Source organism: Enoplosus armatus, chromosome 4 (genome assembly GCF_043641665.1).
Source record: "Enoplosus armatus isolate fEnoArm2 chromosome 4, fEnoArm2.hap1, whole genome shotgun sequence".
Taxonomy (NCBI): Eukaryota; Metazoa; Chordata; class Actinopteri; order Centrarchiformes; family Enoplosidae; genus Enoplosus; species Enoplosus armatus.
The window spans coordinates 1,701,295-1,720,904 of NC_092183.1; the positions used below are offsets into that span (position 1 = coordinate 1,701,295).

The following is a 19,610-nucleotide window of genomic DNA, read 5'->3' on the forward strand; positions in this document are numbered from 1 at the left end:
GGTTTTTAAAATGTGGTTTAAATAATCTTGAATAACATTTACTCATCCAGTGGATTCTTACTTTAGAAATAAAACATGTGAGTTCTGTGAGAAACTTTTTGTTTTGTAGAAAGGTAGAAAAGCTAAAAAACACTGATATTGCATAAAATGATATGTACATGCATATATGCACGTTTCTCATTCATTGTTTTCTTTTTTGTAAGTGAATTATTATTTATTACTTATTTCTATGTAATTTCCTATTTCTTCAGCAGTTTTATGGTTTTATTACTGTTGAATCTGGTTACAAAATCTCTTCAGTGTATGAAGAGACCAAACTTTCTTTATTTGACTCATTTCTGTTGATCAAGTAGGACTCTCGCCCTTCAGAAGTTAATTTACGTTGATTTCATTGATAAGTAGTTTGTGTGTTTTTCTTTTTTGTTTTGTCCTCAGTGTGAATACATCATGACTATTTGTTACTAACTCATGTCCTTAACATTTGCACTTGGCTTTTAAACAGTAAAGGAAGAAGATGTGTTTAAATTAAGAGTTAATAACTTTGTAGGATCTTCTGTAATTTGGTGGTTTATGACAAGTTTTAAACTAATGACACAACTTTTAGAGCAAGATTAATCTGAAGGCTGTTTTGTCTGTGAAACATAACAATATTTCAAATGTGATTGTATTTTGATTATTTTTGGAGACAGTATATAGAGAAATAAAACAAGTATTTTGAAAACAAATCTTTTATCGTTCAGATGGATAAGGAACACAAACCTGGAAATTAATAGCGAAGAAACGGCGTCAGAGAGCTTCATTTGATCCTGATCAGTCTGAACTCAGATTGAATTTGTAAATGATATATTATTATATAGTATTCATTGAACCCATAGCATATAAACAAACACCATAAACAGTCAGTTATTTATCGAGACAAATGAGTAAAAAAGAAAAACATAAAATCATACAAAATTTAAACAAAGAAAAGAAAAAAGAGTTGGATGATCAGTCACTTCTTCTTATCATCCCCATCTCAAATGTCAGAAAACACATGCTTAAAACATTTCCTTTCCAGTCATATAAGAATATCCCATAAGAGAATTATTACAAAAACATTACAAAATCAAAGCCATAATATAATAATCTTGTAAGACAGGTTACAGTTGGCAGTTTGTAATGATCTATTGATGATGGATGGATGACGTAAACTACACAGTTACATTAACAGTCAGCACAGTCAGTGGAAACAGCAGACAAAACATCAGTACTATAAAGTTTCTGCAAAATTCTTGTTTTGAGTTTAAGGAGTTTAAGGACACCAGACATTATTCTGACCTACTGAAGGAAGAAAATAACCCTGATGCATTTGGCAGAGAATCAAACTAAGTGAACACCAATATTGTTTCAGAAAGCCTGTGTTCCCTCCCCCTGCTTTATTGTACCAGCTTTTTGGAAACGTAGATTATGCTGCAGCTGTGGTTTGAGAAACATCTATGGACATTTTGATATTTTTTTTTCCACAGTAAAAACTCCATTTGAATCTATTATACCTGACATTAACGCCTCTTTTAGTATTTGATACTCAAACGAAAGATTCGGGGTGGAGTATACCTTTAACACCAACTTCGCTCTGATACCTCACAGTAGAGAATCCAAACCTGAAAGTGTGATAACTTTTATTATGTACATGATCTTCAGTTTCATAGCTTTCTAAACAGCTGGTTAACTGTCAAGGGTAATTATATTTAAACCTTCACAGAGGAACTGGTCTGAATGTGTAGACTTAGAGGTGCATTACAGCAGTGAGACCTGCAGGGGGCAGTACAGAGCGTCATCTTACTGGAGGTAGCAGCACACTGAGGATGCAGGTTCAGCTCCATCACAGTGTGATGAGTGTCTCATCCAATCCAAGTGTTTTTGAGCGAGACACTAAACCTGAGTTGAATCTGCTCACTGGGAGTCACTGAGTGTTTGAACGAGTGCTTTAGTCCAGTTTTCAACACTCTTCAGAGTATTTTGTTGCTGTTTCTCAGCATGAAACATTTGACCTGCAGAAACTTAATGGCCACTTCAAACTCCTCAATGTTGGATGGTTTAGGTCAGACTTCCTACACAAACTGATGATTGTTGCCAGTTTAGTCAGACCTCATTGATATATATGGGATGGACAAAATATTAGAAACACCTCTCAGTAAAAAGTAATATGGTTGAATAGCACCATAAACTGCATCCTCCAAAATGTTCATACGTCTCTCTAAAACAGCTCAAACTCGTATTAGTCTGCGTTAGGTTCAGCTGTTTCTGTGATCAAACCAAATGATAGGAACGTTTTCAACCAGCTCCAGCTTCATAAGCTTAACAAAGATTTTAAAAATGCCCACAGTGTCCCGAGGACCAGTCGGTTCAGAAGTCTGAGATTTTTCACGTGTGATGTGTTTTGGCAGGTGGGGGGGCTTCATGGACCTGATGTCCCTCTGAAAGTGGCTTCGATCTGCTCCAGTGTCTTGCCCTTTGTTTCTGGGATGAAGGCGATGGTGAAGATGATGTTGAGGGTGCACATAGAGGCGAACAACCAGAAGGTTCCCGCGCTGGTTAGAAGACTCTGGAAGAAGTCGCAGATATAGACATGGACGTCTCAGAGATGTTGGAAGCCACACAGTTTCATACAGAGGCAACAGGACTGTATATATAGCTGCAACTAAGGACTATTCATTATCAAATCATTTGTTGATTCTTTTTTTAGATTACTTGATTAATTATTTAGTCTATAAAATGTCCAAAAATAGTAAAAGAAAATCCATTGCCACAATTTCCAATGGTCTCAAGTGACGTCTGAAGTTACTGTCTGACCAACAGTCCAAAAGATGTTCAGTTTATAATGATATAATTCACACATTGGAGAAACTGGAACCAGGAAACGTTTCTGTCAATCAATTAATGCATTATTTAACTCACTGATTTCAATCAAAGCAGTATAACAGAGCTTCAAACTAATCAAGAGAAAACCATATCTTTCCTATCTGGCCTCCCATAAAAAAAAAAAAATGTCCCAAAATCGATTTTCACAAAACCAAATTGGTTGAAATAGCCCTGCTGAGCACTCACCATCATGTCTTGGAAGGTTTTGGTGACGATGAACGCCATGCTCCAGTTGGTGAGGACGCAGATGGCGCTGGCAACCCCCCTCACTTTGACGGGGAAAATCTCCGACATAACCAGCCACGGAATGGGACCCCAGCCAAGAGCAAATCCTGAACACAGCGACAGTTATTAACGTGGGTCTGTGGGGAACACACACTCCAATCCATATGTTCTTGAAAGTCACTGTCACCAGTGTAGCTGTCTAAATTCATCTAATCCTTTTGGGGGATTAGATGTTTTGCAGATGACTCCCAGATTTAGCTCTGTGAATTTGTGATGCTATATCTCACATTATCGGGTGCAAAATGATCTTCTTATCAGCTGATAACTGAAGCAAACTCTTTGAACTGAAGCCTTTCCCCAATATTTTTGTCTATTTCTTTGTAGCATCCCCTTTTGTGAAATGTTTGTGTTATTTGTGACATGTTTCGTCTCCAATGGTTAAAATAAAGTGGACAAAAAGCGAACGTTGCATGGCAGTTGGGGATAGTGCTCATGAACTAGCAGGTGGGGGCAGTGGTTCCCATCCCATTGGGATGTAAATGTGGGAGAGGGTTACAGTGGAAAGTTGGTGGGATATATAGAATCTGTAGGGAAAGGGAGAGGAAAGGGATGAAGAGTGCTTGGGCTAAGTATCTTTAACTGTAATTGTATTGTTGTTGAGTTCATTTGGGAAACACAATTATTTCACTGAACTTTGGAATCTTGGTTGAAATCTTTCATGCTGCTGATAAGCCGGCTCCAGTTACTTTGACTGGATCAGAGGATCTCACCTGTGATGAAGACGGCCATGCTGGCCAGGGCCAGCCAGGCCAGGTCAGCGTGGGGTTCTTCGGCAGCCTTGTTCTGGACGTCCAGCATCAAGAGGCTCATCGAGGTGGTGCTGTGAAGTTTGGACATCAGGTAGAAGTAAACCCCGAATGCTGTGGTGCTGATCGCCATGGCAACACCTTGATTATTAAAGGGCAAAGAAACAGAATCTGTCATGAGCTTGCAGTCTTGCCTGGTGCTAAAATAACCAAACCACAATACGCATGTGTGCATGTGCCAACCGTGCATGCAGCCTGTTACAGTCACTCCTGTTTGTTTTCTTATTTTTTCTTACTTTCTTCCCTCATTCCTTTATCATAACTTTCATATTGTCAAATTTCCCCCCGGGGATCAATAAAGTATTTCTGATTCTGATACCACTATCCTATAGTTTTTCATTTTAAAAAATGGCTGAAAATACCTGAGATGATGAGAAGGACTTTCCTTCCAGCTCTGTCCATGATCAGCGCTGCGACTCCTGTAAAGACCACCTGAATCAGACCCACGATCACTGAAGCCAGGTCACTCTCCTGAAACACAACAACAGAACATTCACATCCTTTCAACAAGAAATAAACTTTCTGCTGTGTTTGAACATGAAATTACAGTTCTGTGTGTGTGATTTCTGGTTTAAATTCAGTTTTTCTTTGCATTTGTTGTAGTTTTTTTCCCAGTAGGGAGAGTGCATTCTTAAAAGTTATGATTATATGGTTGATCAGAACAGCTAGGTGTGTATGCAAACAGTAGATTGTTTTGACTGATCATATTCTATTGTTATAATCAAAAACGTATCATATTTTCTCATTATATCCCCAATTACCATATACTCTTTGCTTAGCACCTAGTTATACATCCGTATTTTTACCTAAAATTGCATCAAAGCACTTTAATGAGCGACGAAGGACATAAACAATTACAGATAAAAATGAGAGTACTGACAGTATTAGACAGTAGTCGTAGTGCACATGTGCCAAATTGAACACGTTTGTGATTGATGTGTTAAGTTCCCCTCACCTTAAAATGTGCCTGTTCAAATATGTTCTCAGCGTAGAACATGATAGCATTGATCCCCGTCATCTGCTGAAACAACATCAGCATGACGCCGATCACCAGAGGCTTGTAGACACCAGGGTCCTTCAGGTCCGACATGTGGAAACTGGAGCCCTGAGAGACAATAGAAAGACCAGGATCATCAGGCCGCACAACGGTTCCTACTGGCAAAACTCTGTAAAAGCCAACAGACGGTTTGACCCTTTGTCCTGAGCAGTCTGAGTATTTACTTCAACATTTCCAGCAGTGGCAGCATTAGCATTGAGGAGGAAGGGTTTTCTGGTCATTTGTCCTTTGGTCTACTGTGGTTCAATCACAAACCACATCCTCACTGGCTGAAACTGTCAACCACAGACCCACCTGCTCGTCACAGGCGTCCTCGATGCGGGCGCACTCCCATTCTACGGGGGCGTCCGGTCCTCGCAGGAAGCGCAGCGCCTCCTCAGCCTCCCGCCTCTTGCCCTGTGACAGCAGGAAGCGGGGCGTCTCTGGCATGAAGCACATGCAGACCATCAGCAGCGTAGGTGGGATGGAGCTGCAGATCGCCAGCCAACGCCAGTCCAGGAAGAGACCTGCGGGATGAGTTCACGCAGATCAGAATGAGGAGCTGGAACCAGAGAGTGTGACCATCTCTTTAATAGAACTTCCTGTCCTTGTAATATAGATAAGAAATGAACGTCTTTTCTCGCTGCTTAATAAAACAGTTACCTCCTGCATTGCTTTTACTTTCTGATTTGAATCATTTGAAGCATGAAGGAAGTAGTAAACTAGACACAATCCTTTTAACTAACAACAAAATGGTTTTATGAATCAGGTATCAGACTGAGAGGGTGCTGAGGGGTCCTGAACCCCTTTAAGAATAAGGGGACCTCCCAATAGAAAGACGACATCAGAAGCCTTCCCCTTCTTGTCCCTAATTTAAATGGGTGACCAAGAAGATTTTAGTTTTCCCCCAGTTGAGCTGTAAACCCGGTACTGAACTGTACACAGTGGAGCCTTGTCAAGTCCAGGTTTCCTCACAAAAGTCTTCATCTGCTGCATCTACAAATACATTTCTCTGCTGACCTGATTGTTCCACTGAATTTTCTACAACGATCTCATTGTTCACCTTTGTGCTGAACAGCAGCTGGTTTGTTGAACGTTTCTTTTTTTTCACTTTCCAAGCTGTCAAACACTTAATCCTCTGAAAAACACGATTACAAGGAACACATTTCTTTATTCTACGTTACGTTTTTCCATCTGATGATTCATTTCTCACCACTGTGACTGAGATAAAAATGTGCCATAAATCACTGGCAGATCTTTAGTTCATGGAATCATTTGTTTATTGCTTATTCATTTGTCCTTTATATGACATCAGCTAAACATTAAAGGGCCATTTAACCCAAATGACATGATAAACATATTTTTTCATGGTCCTCTAACACGAAACAACCCACCTCATGTGACACAGCAGCTTTTATTGGGTAAACGTGAATGGCATGCAGCTAACAAGATTAGCGAGAAGCAGCTATTTTCACACAGGTCGACCAGTGAGGCTGCAAGGACTCTGATCATATCTGAGGATGATCACATCACATGATGCCACTGTTTCGGTCATCTCTTCTTCGCAACCTTTGATCCAGAGGTTTAAAACAGTATAGCAACCTCAGAAAAAGCACTTTTAGCAAATCCATGTTGTCACAGAGCGCCACAGAGAACGAATACAGAAAATAACCAGAAAGAGCAAAGATATTACGCAGTTTTAGATAAGAGGGCGGATTCATAGCTCTGCTCTGTGTAGCTCCTGTTGTAACGGTGGACGTTGTAAAGTTGTAAGTTACATCACGATAAACTCATAATGATTTACAGTTTGTAAACTGCTGTTAGAGTAACCCTGTGGGGCTTAATCTAAACATTCAGCGAGTTTCAATAAGCTGGAGTCAGACTTTACAAAATGAGATTTCAGGATGCCGTAAACACTTCAAGCTAAACTTACCTGCCAGATACACTCCCATGATGCCTAGCACCACCATGAGCTGCACACAGGAGCCCAACAACCCGCGTACACGCTCGTGTGCCATCTCAGAGATATACAGCTGTGTGAAGAGAGAAAAAGACAAAACCACACAGGAGGAACACACCAGAACATCAGCTACTGACAGCAGTCGACCAACTCTCAATTATATTTTCATTTTATCATTTTAACAGAGATAATGAAACCTGGGACTTTCCAAGCTGTGCCAGAATGATTAGTCTATCACTATTACTGATTTTATTTAATGAAATACCATTTACTTTCCTGATTGACTGATTAATTGTTTGATGTATAAAACCACAGAAAATAGAGAAAAATGCACATTATAAGTTACCAGCGCCCAAACGTATGTCCTCAAATTGCTTGTTTTGTCCTTTTTAATAGTCTAAACCCAAAAATATTCAATTTAAACTGATGTAAGAGAGAGAAACACATCAAATGCTCACACTTGAGAAGTTAAAACCAAGGAATGTTTGTTTGGCATGTTTGCTTTCAAAATGACTTATATGACTCAATGATTATTAAAATAGTTGAAACAACTGTTTCAGCTCTAAAGTCATCTCGTGAAATATATTCTAGAGATTAACAAGAGAGATTTTCATGTTTTAGAAATATGTACGCTTAAAAACACTGTGACAGACTGTAATTACTGACCAGACCAGAGAAATCACAGCAAGGAAGCAAATGGCTGATTTAAACCGATTGCTCTAAGTAATGTGATTTTTAGTGTATTTTTAGTGAGGCGGGTGGCCACAGAGCAGGAAGTCACAGTATGACCGTCAACAAAGGAAGAAACGCCATCCCATGTCAGTGTTAGGATCGATGACGACGTGGCGATGAACACGTGCTGAACATGACCAACAGGAAAAGACCGGGTGCTTCTTACCGGGACGACCAGTGACGTGACCCCGCTGGCCAGGCCGGTGAGCACTCTGCCGAGGTAAAGCATCCACACGTTCTGTGCTGCGATGATGATGGTGAAACCAAAGACGAACGGCAGCGAGCAGAACATCAGACTGAGCTTCCTGCCGATCTTCCCCACCATCCAGCCGCCCAGCAGGCCGCCGGCTGCCGCCCCCACCGTCACTATGGACTGAAAAAAAACACCACCACCAACTTCAGGAGATCACTTGTACATTTTTATTTACATTTTACCTGATAGTTAATTATAATACTCACTAACTAGATTAGTAAATTATTGTTCAACTTTTCTACTGAAACCTTTCAGTCATGTTTATCTTTGATGCGAATTTCAGTTTCACACACAAACTTATACACAGTCAGTCACCAAAAAGAAGCAGCAAAAGTTCTGTGACTGGATGTTTCTTACTGAAATGCATCTTGGGAGTCGTAGTTGACTTCTATCCTGCGGTTTTTATGTCCACGGACTTGTACCTTTGACTTTTTAATCAAAGAACCAGATATGTTCTAACACAATCATGAGTCACCTGGGAGACTTCAATTGTCAGTCACCTAACACTGGCTGTGTCTGAAATGATGCCTTGTTTACTGTAAAGTGAACGTGTTATATAGTGCCATTAAAAGTTGCATTAAATAATGATATACATTTATCATCTTCTCTGGGTTCAAGTAACTTCTGTAAATAGTACGTAAGTAATCTATATTTAGCTTCAGACATGTTTAGCTTCATTCATGAGTAACCAAACAAATCTTATATTTGAATTACTTTAGAGCTCTTTTCTGTTTCTTTATACTGTAACTAAGTTTGAACTCAAGTGAATCCAACAAGGTGTGTTTGGACAACATGTGATCACATAAAACTGCTGATAAGTTAAAAAGTCTAAAAGCTGTTCTGCTTTGAGGCATGTGATATAAAATCATGAAGGCTGCCATCATACCCCAAACCAGGAGGCCTGGACATCGTCCAGCCGCAGCCGAGGGTCAGCGATCCTGGTAAGTTCGGGGATGGCAGGAGAGCTGTATCCCAACACGAACCCGAAGCTCATGGGACCCAAAACAGCCGCAAACGTCGCCAGATACAACTTCTTGTTCTTCACTTTACTGTGCAGAGAAAGAAACACAGAGCGCGTAACGGAGGTAAAGGTCAGTGTGTCAAACACGATCAAAGGACAGCTGCTTGTATAAGTACGTTTGCCCTTTAAAATGCCTCATTTCAAGAGTAGAATTCTGTTGGCTTTCTATGAGCTGCCGTTTAGAGGAGTTTCATTACTTTTAATAAACATTTTAAACACTAAGAATGAAATAAAAAAGAGTTTAAGCCATATCTTATAGTGGTGTCTGAGGTTAACTGGTGGAACAGTGAGGAATCAACACGCTGATAATGAGGTAGAAGTATTTGGAGTGTGGGACAACACATCATTTCAAAGACTGTACCAGTTGTATGCAAGTTTCAGCTCTTTAACTACAAATGATGCAAACTTTGTATTTTTACTGACCATTGGTGGAAGCGGGCTGTACAGTTGTAGTTGATTAAAAGAAAATTAACTGACAACAATTCTGAAAATAAAGTCAAGCAAAAATGTCAACGTTTGCCTCTCTGATGTGAAGAGTTGCTGTTTTTAATATCATTGCTGAAGACTATTATTATCTGACACTTTACTGGCTAAACAATTGATTTATTGTTAATTTTAAAACAGTAAATTTTAAAATGTTCTGAAATAAATGGAAACATATGGATCCTTGGAATGATAGACAAAGTGCATTCAGATGTTTTGAACACACCAGCAGTGTTTGCCTGGTTGTTAGAGACCATCCACCTTTATGTTAGTTTGTTTTTATTAGATCTGTAGCAAGATCAGCAGCTGCTCTGCCAGTTGATCATGTTAACTGCAGCTACACTGAGCACCTACCTGTGGCTTTGTGTGTTAACTGACCTCAGATAAGCATCCTGCTCAGACATGAGTCCTGTAGGGTCCTCATCCCCACCCTCCGCATCCAGCAGCCTTCTCCTCTCGCTCTGGACGTCCATACCGACAGCAGCGATGTTTCCTGGTGTTTACTCAGTTCTGGTTCACCTTTTACATGGATCACAGGTCAGGCAAGACTAACTCTGACAGAGAATCAACAGTAGCTACTGTAGGCTACTAACTAAACTGTGCAGCCACACGAGGACGGAACCGAAGAAAACGGTCTACACCGCGTCACAGGTAGCCGCGAAAACAGCGGACATTTCAGCTGTTACAACCTGACCCAGTTACTCATCGCCAAAACTGTCAGCGAGGGGGTTTTTGCTTCCTCCACCGGCGGCCGACTCGCTTTGTCAACATTTCAGTCAGCTGATCATCGTGTGTGTCTGCCACTTCCCGTTTCCCTTTTTCAAAATAAAAGTCTTCCTGTAGTTAGCCGTTGGGGGCAGAGTATAGAAAGTACGAAGCGAGCTTTAAACCGCACCTCTGTAGTTCATACTGTGAAACACCAGGCCTTCGAAGGCCAGACATTCACCTGTTTAATAGAGAATAAACTAAAACTAAACTATAGCTATCACGTTATGCACTGACTGTGTGAGCAGAATCACAGACGCTGTCACCCATTTAAAGTTTACATCATAGCTACAACACTATTAGCAGCCGTGGACATTCATTTACACGGTTTGACAATAACGTTATTCTGGCGTGACCGACACGGCGCCGGAAGAGGCACGAGGGGGAAACTCATTGTTTAGAAAATAAAAGCCTCTGACTCCTCGAGCGCCGACTGTTGAAGTTGGTTTCCATGGTGACGCCCAGATTTAACATTACGCAGCAGCGCGAAAATAAACAGAGCAAAAGTTACTGAGCCAATGCAAAACAGCTTATATAAGCTATTTGAACTACACAATGGACACTTTTGATGAGAGGATTAACCAGACGGTAAACAAATGTTTGTAAAACAACGGCAAAGTAGCTGTTAACGTTAGCTAGAAGTTACAACAAGCCCGCTTAGCTAGCTTAACGGTAGCTAGGCAAACCGTGGATGTTTAAAGATGATTCTTACAATACATCCATGAGGTAACTAAACTCATAGGATAATTTAGTTACGTTTAAAAGGGGATTAGTGTAATCTGATTTTACAAAATAACTATCGAGGTTGACACTCACCTATGTTACAGCGGCAGCGTTTCATTCTCAACTAGCTAGCTTAACTTTAACTATCTAAGTTAATTAGCTGTGTTTGTTTTTAGTTTCAACAACATAACACAAGCACCAAAAAGTACAAAAGTAAAAAGGCAAAAGAAAACGGTCTCTGTCAATTGATTGTCCACCAGCAGGCGGGAGACCAGGGTTTATTTCCCAATGCTGCTGTGTCAAAAGAGGAGCTGGAGGAGGCCAGGAGGAGAACAAGCACCTTCAAGCAGCTTTTTGGCTCCAGTAAAATCTTTCTGGCTCCAGGAGAGAAACGTCCTCAGAGACCAGAACTACAGGGGAGCCTCATCATCCAGAGCAAGGCAGCCGAGCAGTGAGAGTCATGAGTGAAATGAGTGAATGAAAGGCTTCTACTTCAGCCTTACTTACAGCTGTGAATTTATACTGTAGTATTTTCCTCTAGGATTTACTGAAATGGTGTTCAGTATGTTTTCTACAGGAGAAGCAAAGATCTTATCTGTCTTACTAATATTGGAAATACAAATGTGAGGGATCTTAGCTTAAAATATGTTCAAAGCTGGAACATGAAATCCAGCTGGTGCCTCCTCAGGGTCTAATAATGCTTATGATGCTTTTCTTTGCAGTTACACAAATGGAAAAGAGGCGATGGGGAAGTCCCAGTATGAGAAGGCTGTGACCTGCTTCTCCAAAGCAATCACACTGCAGCCAGAACAGGTGCTGGACTAACTAGTACACAGAGTTACCCATGTGAAAACTTACTGTATGTTATGATTTGTGCTTCCACAGTTAATGATGGGCAGTACTGAAACATGACATTTTTGAATCTGATTTTTGAATACATTTTTATGTTAGATCAGATGTTCATGAGAATATAATAAATAAGCTTTGTATTTAAATTACCTGCAGTAATAACCCTGATTATAATGATAATGATCTATTTAAGCAAAAGTCAAATTACCTGTGACACATACAGTGTACTACCTAACTGGTGGTTTCAGTTCCCCTGTGTGTTTACTATCTTGGTATTTTGCAATTGTCTGCAGGTGTGAGATGTTTTAATAAGCTCCAGTAGGTTCCTATGTCTCAGACACTATGTCTATGTCTCAGTGTGATAACCTCTGCTGTTGTGTGTTTTAGACTCAGCTGTATGTGAGCCAGGCCGAGGCCTACCTGCAGCTGTGTGACTTCCAGTCAGCAGTGGCCTCTTATAAATGGGCCTGCCTCCTGGAGCCCGGAGCCTTCAGCGCCCGCTTGGCCTTCATCTACTATCTCCAGGCAAGAGTCTCCACAACCCTCCTTAGTTCTGGCTGGGCTTTATTGTTACTGTTACATGTACACTTTGGTGTGCGTCCATCCAGAGCAACTTAGAGTAAAAACAGTAGAAGAGGAAAATCTGACGCGGCTAAAGTTGAAAGACCACTGGAACGTGACAACTGATATGAGACACAATATGAAATGTTTTTATGATTAACATATCACTTATATCACATAAAAGTAGACAGATATGATGAGGATGATGATGATGATGATGATGATGTAACCTCTCAGTTGATACATTACATTCTTTAGTTCGAGTAAAATAGATTGTTTTTATTTCTTTGTCATTCATGTTCATAATATCTTGACCTTGGAGTTCAGAGTTATTCTGCTGTTGCACTGATTATAAGGCACCCATTGTAAAACTCTCTTGAACATAAAGTGATTGAATGGTGATCTTTCTGTTTCCTGTTGTGCTCAGGGCCAGTGTTTGTTTGACCGAGGCCTTTTCCTAGAGGCTCTGGAGGCCTTTAGCAAAGCTGTTGAGATGAAGCCCGGCTGCAGGGCCTACGAGGTCAAAAGGTCAGGAACCTACATACTAAGATCTATATCATGTTGGACAATATTATTGACTGGGTGCAGAGGGACCAAACATTGATCATTAAGTCATTAATCACAAGTACTCAAGACTTCAGATGTGATATTTAAAGTCTACCATTTTGTTTTTCATTTTTTGTGTAATTTCCCTCCGGGGATCAATAAAGTATTTCTGATTCTGATACTCCTTTTAGTTTCTAATTGACGCACATTGTTCATGAATGTATTGTGTACTTTGTGTCCAGCCTGGCCTGTCTGACAGCTGCAGGTCACCACACTGAGTGTCTGAAGCTAGTGAACGACTGGATGGTGTCTGATGGTCCCACCTCCGACCTTTACGTCCTCAGAGCCAGACTTCACAAACTGATCAATCAGGTTACAACTGCAGGGACCTCCTACACTTCAAATACCTGCAGCATATACACTTCAGTTAAATAGGACAGTAGAGTGATCTTAAACCTGAAGGTCCACAGGCCACAGACAACAGAAGAAACAGTGTTTAGTATCAGGACTGAAAATCTTAACTTCACAAATTACTTCACATTTTGTGTCTTATAAAGACATTTCTAAGTTGAATAAACAGAAGAAACATTAAAATCAAGATTTTTCAAAGAAGTTAGTGTAGTGAATATAAATATCTTACATAAAAATAAATAATAATGATTAGTGTATCTACATATTTAGACATAGAGATTGAGTTGGTGTGGACACTCACACACTGTCTAAAGTTGCAGTTTACCTCCTGTAAACACAACAGCAGTGATTTTCTCTCCTATCCAGACATCACAATGTTATCAAGACGTGCAGTCGGCGTTGGCGTTGAACCCAACGTGTCCGGAGGCCGGAGCCCTGCTGCTGCAGCTGCAGGAAGCCGGCGAACAGGCCAGACAAAAGGCCGTGGAGAGAGCTTTGATAGGCCGGCTGCCGGAAGCCCTCTGCATGATCAATGTTGCTCTGGAGAACAGCCCACAGGACGGACGCCTCTACCTGTTCAGGTGAGTCCCACCAATATTATAATATCTGTATCAATATGAAACACTCAGACAAGCCGCGCGTAAGAAAAGAGTGGAGAAATCTGTAGAACATCTCTCAGTTACAAAGGTGCTGTAAAGTAAGGTTACTTTTCCAGATAACCAGCTCATTATCTAGTACATAAAGGTTTGAAACAGAAAGGCTTTAAATGTTGCCATTTGTGAAGCTGGTATTGTTCTTTATTGACTAACTACAAGAATCAAGAATCAATTAACAAAATAACCAAAATCTAAAGTGTTGCTATATTAATGAACTAATAACCTCAGTGCTTTGATTAAGGTCAGAACAATTAAGTTCAATCAGATGTTCAGTCATGTCAGCGCATTCCTGTTGAGCTTAATTTGATTCTGTTTATGCCATTACAGTTATTTCATTTCAATTAAAATCAATACTGTTTAGTTCACTCTAATTGTCTGTCCATCAGGGGGATTCTGTACCGACGTCTGAAAGACTTCACAGCAGCCATCGAGGACCTGGTCCAGGCTGTGGAGCTGAGCGAGGAGGAGGAGGGAGAGAAGGAGGTCAGAGGTCAGGCGGAGGCCAGAGACGAGAAGGATGAGCATGGCTTTGTGGAGGAGGAGGTGCAGTTTCAGCTGGTCCTCACCTACAATGATTTTGCTGTTCAGTGCTTCAGCAGAGGCCTCTACGCTGAGGCCACTCTGCTTCTCAACAAGGCCATCGAGGAGGAGAAGGGCCAGGCAGGCCTGTACCTGAACCGAGGAGGTGAGGCTTTGGACACTTGGTCTGTGCGAGTGTTTGTGTGAATATAAAGTACGTGTCTTCAGGCCAGAATGTGAGATTTAAAAGCCAGAAATAAGCCCAATCATCAGTCATCAGTATGGATCAACAACTCTGTGAATCTGAACGTCGTCTGCTACTGTGGGGCAGAAAATACTCACTAACTGTCCCCTTCAAGCTGAAATCTGTAACTTTCTGAACGTAGAAAAGACTGAGCATCTAGTATGACGAGGAAGTGTACATATTAAGGTTGATGGCACTGAAACTGTCGGCCAGACAGGAGCAACCTGACAAACCGGATCAGCAGCAGAGAATGAAGAGCTTCTCCAACCACATTAAATGCAGAGTTTGTACTGTTTCACCAGTCTCCATTACTGAATGTCATAATTTACTTCATTTATTTTGGATTGAATTGAAACTTGCGGAACGAACCATCAGCAGTGTCATTGTATTAATTAGTTGATTGACAGAAAATCAATTGATGACAAAAGAAGACATTTGACGACATTTTCCATCATTTTGTTGGAAGTTTTACAGAATTGAAAAGACTTGATGATGACTTTTCCCTGGAAAGATGGAGACCATCAGAAGCAGCTGTTCTGGAAATTAAAATAGGAGTTGGAAGGATCCATTTGTTTGTTTATGTTATGTATGCTGTGTGTGTGTGTGTGTGTGTGTGTGTGTGTGTGTGTGTGTCAGACTGTTTCTTTAAGCAGGGTGAGTGGTGTTATGCTCTGGCTGACTACCAGCAGGCTGAGGAGATGATGCGGCCCGATGACCCTGCTGTCCGGCTCCGCCTCGCTGTCCTCCACAACACACTGGGCTCTTTCTGCTTCCAGGACGGGTCAGAACCACACAAACACACAAATGAACACCCACACAAACACATTCACAGAGAGAAACCTAGAGAGAAAGGTGTGTCTCCACCTGCAGGCTTTTCCAGGAGGCAGCCAACATGTTTTCTCTGGCCATCCAGTACAACCCCAAAGCCAGTCAGTACTATGAGAACAGATCGAAGGCCTTCCGTAAGCTCCTAAACCTGGAGGGAGCAAGGCAGGACTTCATCTGCATGCTGATCCTGGATCCCACCAACGAGGAGGTCAGAGCTACATCTCACCCCCCAGATACACTGACTGGTCTACTAAAACATTATATAACCTTCTCATTCAATTGACACAAGTTTAAGGATATACAACACACCAATATTGAGATACTGCTGTGACAGTTATCACAGTATTAGTGTGTGTCTGTATATATATTGTAATATTTTAACCTTTAGGAGTGTGTGTGTGTATAATCCAGATTTTGTGGTTTATTTCAGATAAACTTCTTTTTACATTAATGGAATTAATTCTGCATATTGATCAATCTGGTCCAGACATTTTTCACGAACCTTTCAATTTGTTGTTAATATTCCCAAAGCTTGTGGGAGTAAAAACTTGTAAATGTGTGTGTGTGTGTGTGTGTGTGTGTGTGTGTGTGTGTGTGTGTGTGTGTTTGTGTAGCTGCCTCCTATGCTCATGAATCTGTTCCCTGGCTGCAGCGTGTCTGATGTTTTGTCCAGTCCAGCAGGACAAGCAGTCAGAGTCCAGCTGATGGACACCATCCAGACCTGCTGCTCCTCCTCTGATCCACAAAGGTCAGCATCACAGAAAGGCTGTGACACACCTGCTTCACACTGACTGTGGAACAACTGACAAACAGTACAGACGCACTGATGCAGCGTAACATGTTATAATATCTCTTGCATAAATGGGTGATTCTGAGTTTAACGAGTTTGCTGCTGATGCGAACTGAGCAGCGAGATGGAGGACCCTCACTAATTCATTTTCCACATCACATGACTGATGGTGTCATTTGTGAGTGAGTGTCTCCAGCCGAGCAGTGGTACACCAACTGAGTGGAAACTCCCTGCACGGAATCAGCTGCAGAAAACAAAATAAAAACTATAGAACCACATAAGTGATAGTGATACTGTGAAAATCAGATTAAAAGAAATGAAATGTTTTTATTGACTGAAATGACACCCAGCTCATTGTCAATACATATAACCAGCAGGATACTAAGGCAAGTGTGTCTTTTGTTGTAATGTGTTTTTAGACTGAGTGAGAAGCTCCAAAAGTTGACTCTGACCAATGAGAACCCAGCGAGCCGATCAGAAGACCCATCTGAAGCAGGAAAGGAGCTGAAGTTGTGTGTGAACCAACAGGAGATGCAGAATATTGTGAAAAGCCTTCTGCAGGTACTGACGGGAAAATCTTAAATGAATCTCAGTAGGAGGGCTACAGTTGTATTTCATTATAAAATTAATGTCCTTTGGAACAACTGATCAAGAGACATCATAACTAGAAAGAAAACGGGTCATTTACAGCTCTTGATGTGAAACAAAGCATCTGGCCGTCCAGGAGTAATACCATGTTAAGGAAGCGGTTTCAGTCGTTTCTCCATTATCCTTTAATTAGGATGTTATTATGTACTGTAGTCCAATAGGTGGCAGCAGAGGCACAATTGTAGCATGATAGCATTTCTCAGGATGCTCTACTGCTGTGTTTGCCTAGTAATATCTTGTTTTGTATATGACATGAGATCTAAATGTTTGGTTATTGGCTCTGTAACTTAGCAGCATATCTATATCTAATGCTGAGTGCTCGAGTCAGGATAATTGTTTGGACACACTAACTGAGGAGTAATCTGTCAAGACTATACCAAATGAACGATGTTGCTGTGGTGAAACTGTGTTGCTCTACACATGGCGCTGACACAGCATCACACAGAATTACATGACATAAGATAAATACGACATTAGTTTCAGTTTTACTCTCTCTCAGTGTCACTCATGCTCTTTCTCTCTGTGCCTTTATGATGGCTTTCTTTTTGTCACTTTTTTCTTAGTAAGATAGTACATACATGTTCATAACATTAATAACATTATATTCAATTCCCGTCCATAATAAAAGCACCTGTTCTCTGAAGCCAAGCAGCGCCTGACCTGAAGTCGTGAAGCCCCTTTCAGATCCACTGCAGACCAAATCTGTGTTGCTGTGTGAGTCTAAAAGTGTATTACTGATTCCTTATAATACACAAGATGGCATTTTTGTTGGTTGATGATGCAGCAGATTATGTAGTAAAGAGAGAGCAGTCTTATCCAGCTAAAAGGCAACAAATGGGGATAACAGTCCTCTCTACTCTCTTAAATGAGCAATGAGCAGGCTGTGCATTGTGGGAAAGTGAGTCGTGCGTTATCTGCTTACGTCTGCTTAGATGGTTTTCTTTGTTTAAACTCTCTAAGAAGCACTAGTGTATCTGTGTGTGGTTTGACAAAATAATCTTAACTCAAGGTCCACTTACGAGCTTTTAAACACAGAGATGTGGGTCATACCTTAATCTCTTCCCAGTGCCCCCAACTCGTGCCCTGTTGTTCAGCAGAAACAGTGAATCTGATTGGTTGAAGCGTGTCACTGATCAGTATCAGCAGTGAAGATGTGTTGTGGCTGCAGCTCTGAGAGGCAGCTCACCTCACAGCATTAACAGCAGCTGTGATAGCAGCTGACACACAGAGAAAGGACCTGTGGCACCCTGGCTGCTGTCTCACCATAGAAAGTACCTACACCACACAGCTAAAAGCACAAACATACCAAACATACCAGAGTCTGTTGCAGTCACTTCACACCGTGCACGTTGGTGCTTAATTAACTCTAATGAAAATCGATACACCATATTTTCTCCTTACCTCCTCTGAATAGGCCGCCATGTGTGAAATATTGGAGAAAGTGCTCTTTTCTGGTGTAGAAGTCATATTTTTTTATTTGTTCAGATGTATTTCTTTATTATATTTCGATACCCACTGAAATTCCACGCCGCCGGGGAATGTGGGTGCAGACGACCACGGAGGAGACGACCACGCTCACACTCGTGTCAATCAACGCTTATTGTGTTGACACTGTCGATGTCTGCTGAGCGGTGCGGCCGCCCAATACGACCTGCGGCGGACAGGCCTGGGTTCAGACCCTTAGATGGTGTGTGTGTGTGTGTGTGTGTGTGTGTGTGTGTGTGTGTGTGTGTGTGTGTGATTCTGTGTTTCTGTTCTTGTGAGGACCACGTCCTACAGGTCAGTAGCTCCTGAAAATTCTTAATACTGAGAACATTTAGCTGGTCCTCACAACAGCTCTTCTTTGGTTAGGGCTTGAATTAAGGGTTAAGGTTAGGATTCAATAGGTATCAGAGTTCAGTAAGTGTACTGTTAAGGTCAGGGATCAGAGACAGTATAAAGTCTTCACAAGTACAGTAATACAGTCCTAAATGTGTGTGGGCTTCAGCCCCTCAGCAGAGTGGTGCGGGATAGACAGTGGTCGTAAAGGAGCTGAAAAGTGTTTCACACTTGTGCAATAAAAGGCTCGAGTTACCGTCCTGTCAGGGCCGGGAGGCGCAGGCAGCCGGGTGGTGCCGGTGGCCCAGCCAGCCAGGTTTCCGAGGCCAGACAAAAACACCTTTCTCTGGGCACAGGAGCTGGCGGCTTGGCCCCGGCTCAAAACATTCCCTGGTGGAGGGGAGGTTCATTCACGTTTTGGCCGGAGACTGTTTTGTCTAAGATACGCGGAACACGTTTGTAGTCTTTGGGTAGTGTTCGGGGCAGGTGACGTGCACCGACGCACAACTGCATGTCCTCCCGAAGTGAAAGCGGAAGGGGTTATGTGGGTTTAGAATTGGATTACTGTTGCTAGACTGGAGTGGGCCTTGAAGTATGTGCCAGTCAGGGTTCTTGTCAATGGTCAGCTTCTGCAAAGTACATATCACTGCATTATGATAATGTCTTGGATGGTGGAGGCTGTTCAGATTCCATCCTGTCCCTGAAGACCAGTTTAAAACAGGGTAACAACTTTTCATTTTATTTCCAAAACATTAAAAAAATATCAAAAACAAAC

General features: G+C 41.5%; 2 protein-coding genes across 3 annotated transcripts; one reads left to right on the plus strand and one right to left on the minus strand.

Moving 5' to 3' along the window:
- Positions 1 to 735: 735 nt before the first annotated feature.
- slc2a8 (solute carrier family 2 member 8) lies at positions 736 to 9,950 on the minus strand. Of its 2 annotated transcripts, none has more exons than XM_070904544.1 (10): positions 9,856 to 9,950; positions 8,860 to 9,022; positions 7,887 to 8,093; positions 6,962 to 7,061; positions 5,344 to 5,555; positions 4,948 to 5,097; positions 4,355 to 4,463; positions 3,897 to 4,073; positions 3,088 to 3,233; positions 736 to 2,584 (listed from the first exon to the last, which is right to left on the minus strand). In XM_070904544.1, the coding sequence occupies exons 1-10, from the start codon at positions 9,948 to 9,950 to the stop codon at positions 2,438 to 2,440; spliced, it is 1,506 nt and encodes a 501-aa protein (XP_070760645.1). In that variant the 3' UTR covers positions 736 to 2,437. The 2 variants fall into 2 exon arrangements, with proteins under 2 accessions (XP_070760645.1, XP_070760647.1); XM_070904546.1 differs by having other exon boundaries at positions 4,948 to 5,089; positions 5,336 to 5,555.
- An 847-nt stretch (positions 9,951 to 10,797) lies between these two features.
- LOC139283733 (tetratricopeptide repeat protein 16) lies at positions 10,798 to 18,811 on the plus strand. Its single transcript, XM_070903761.1, is given in 13 exon segments — positions 10,798 to 10,830; positions 11,229 to 11,416; positions 11,688 to 11,778; positions 12,202 to 12,339; positions 12,803 to 12,903; positions 13,164 to 13,293; positions 13,699 to 13,913; positions 14,375 to 14,673; positions 15,388 to 15,532; positions 15,622 to 15,787; positions 16,194 to 16,347; positions 16,848 to 16,930; positions 18,797 to 18,811. Coding segments are annotated over 13 exon segments (1,758 nt in total).
- The last annotated feature ends 799 nt before the right edge of the window (positions 18,812 to 19,610 follow it).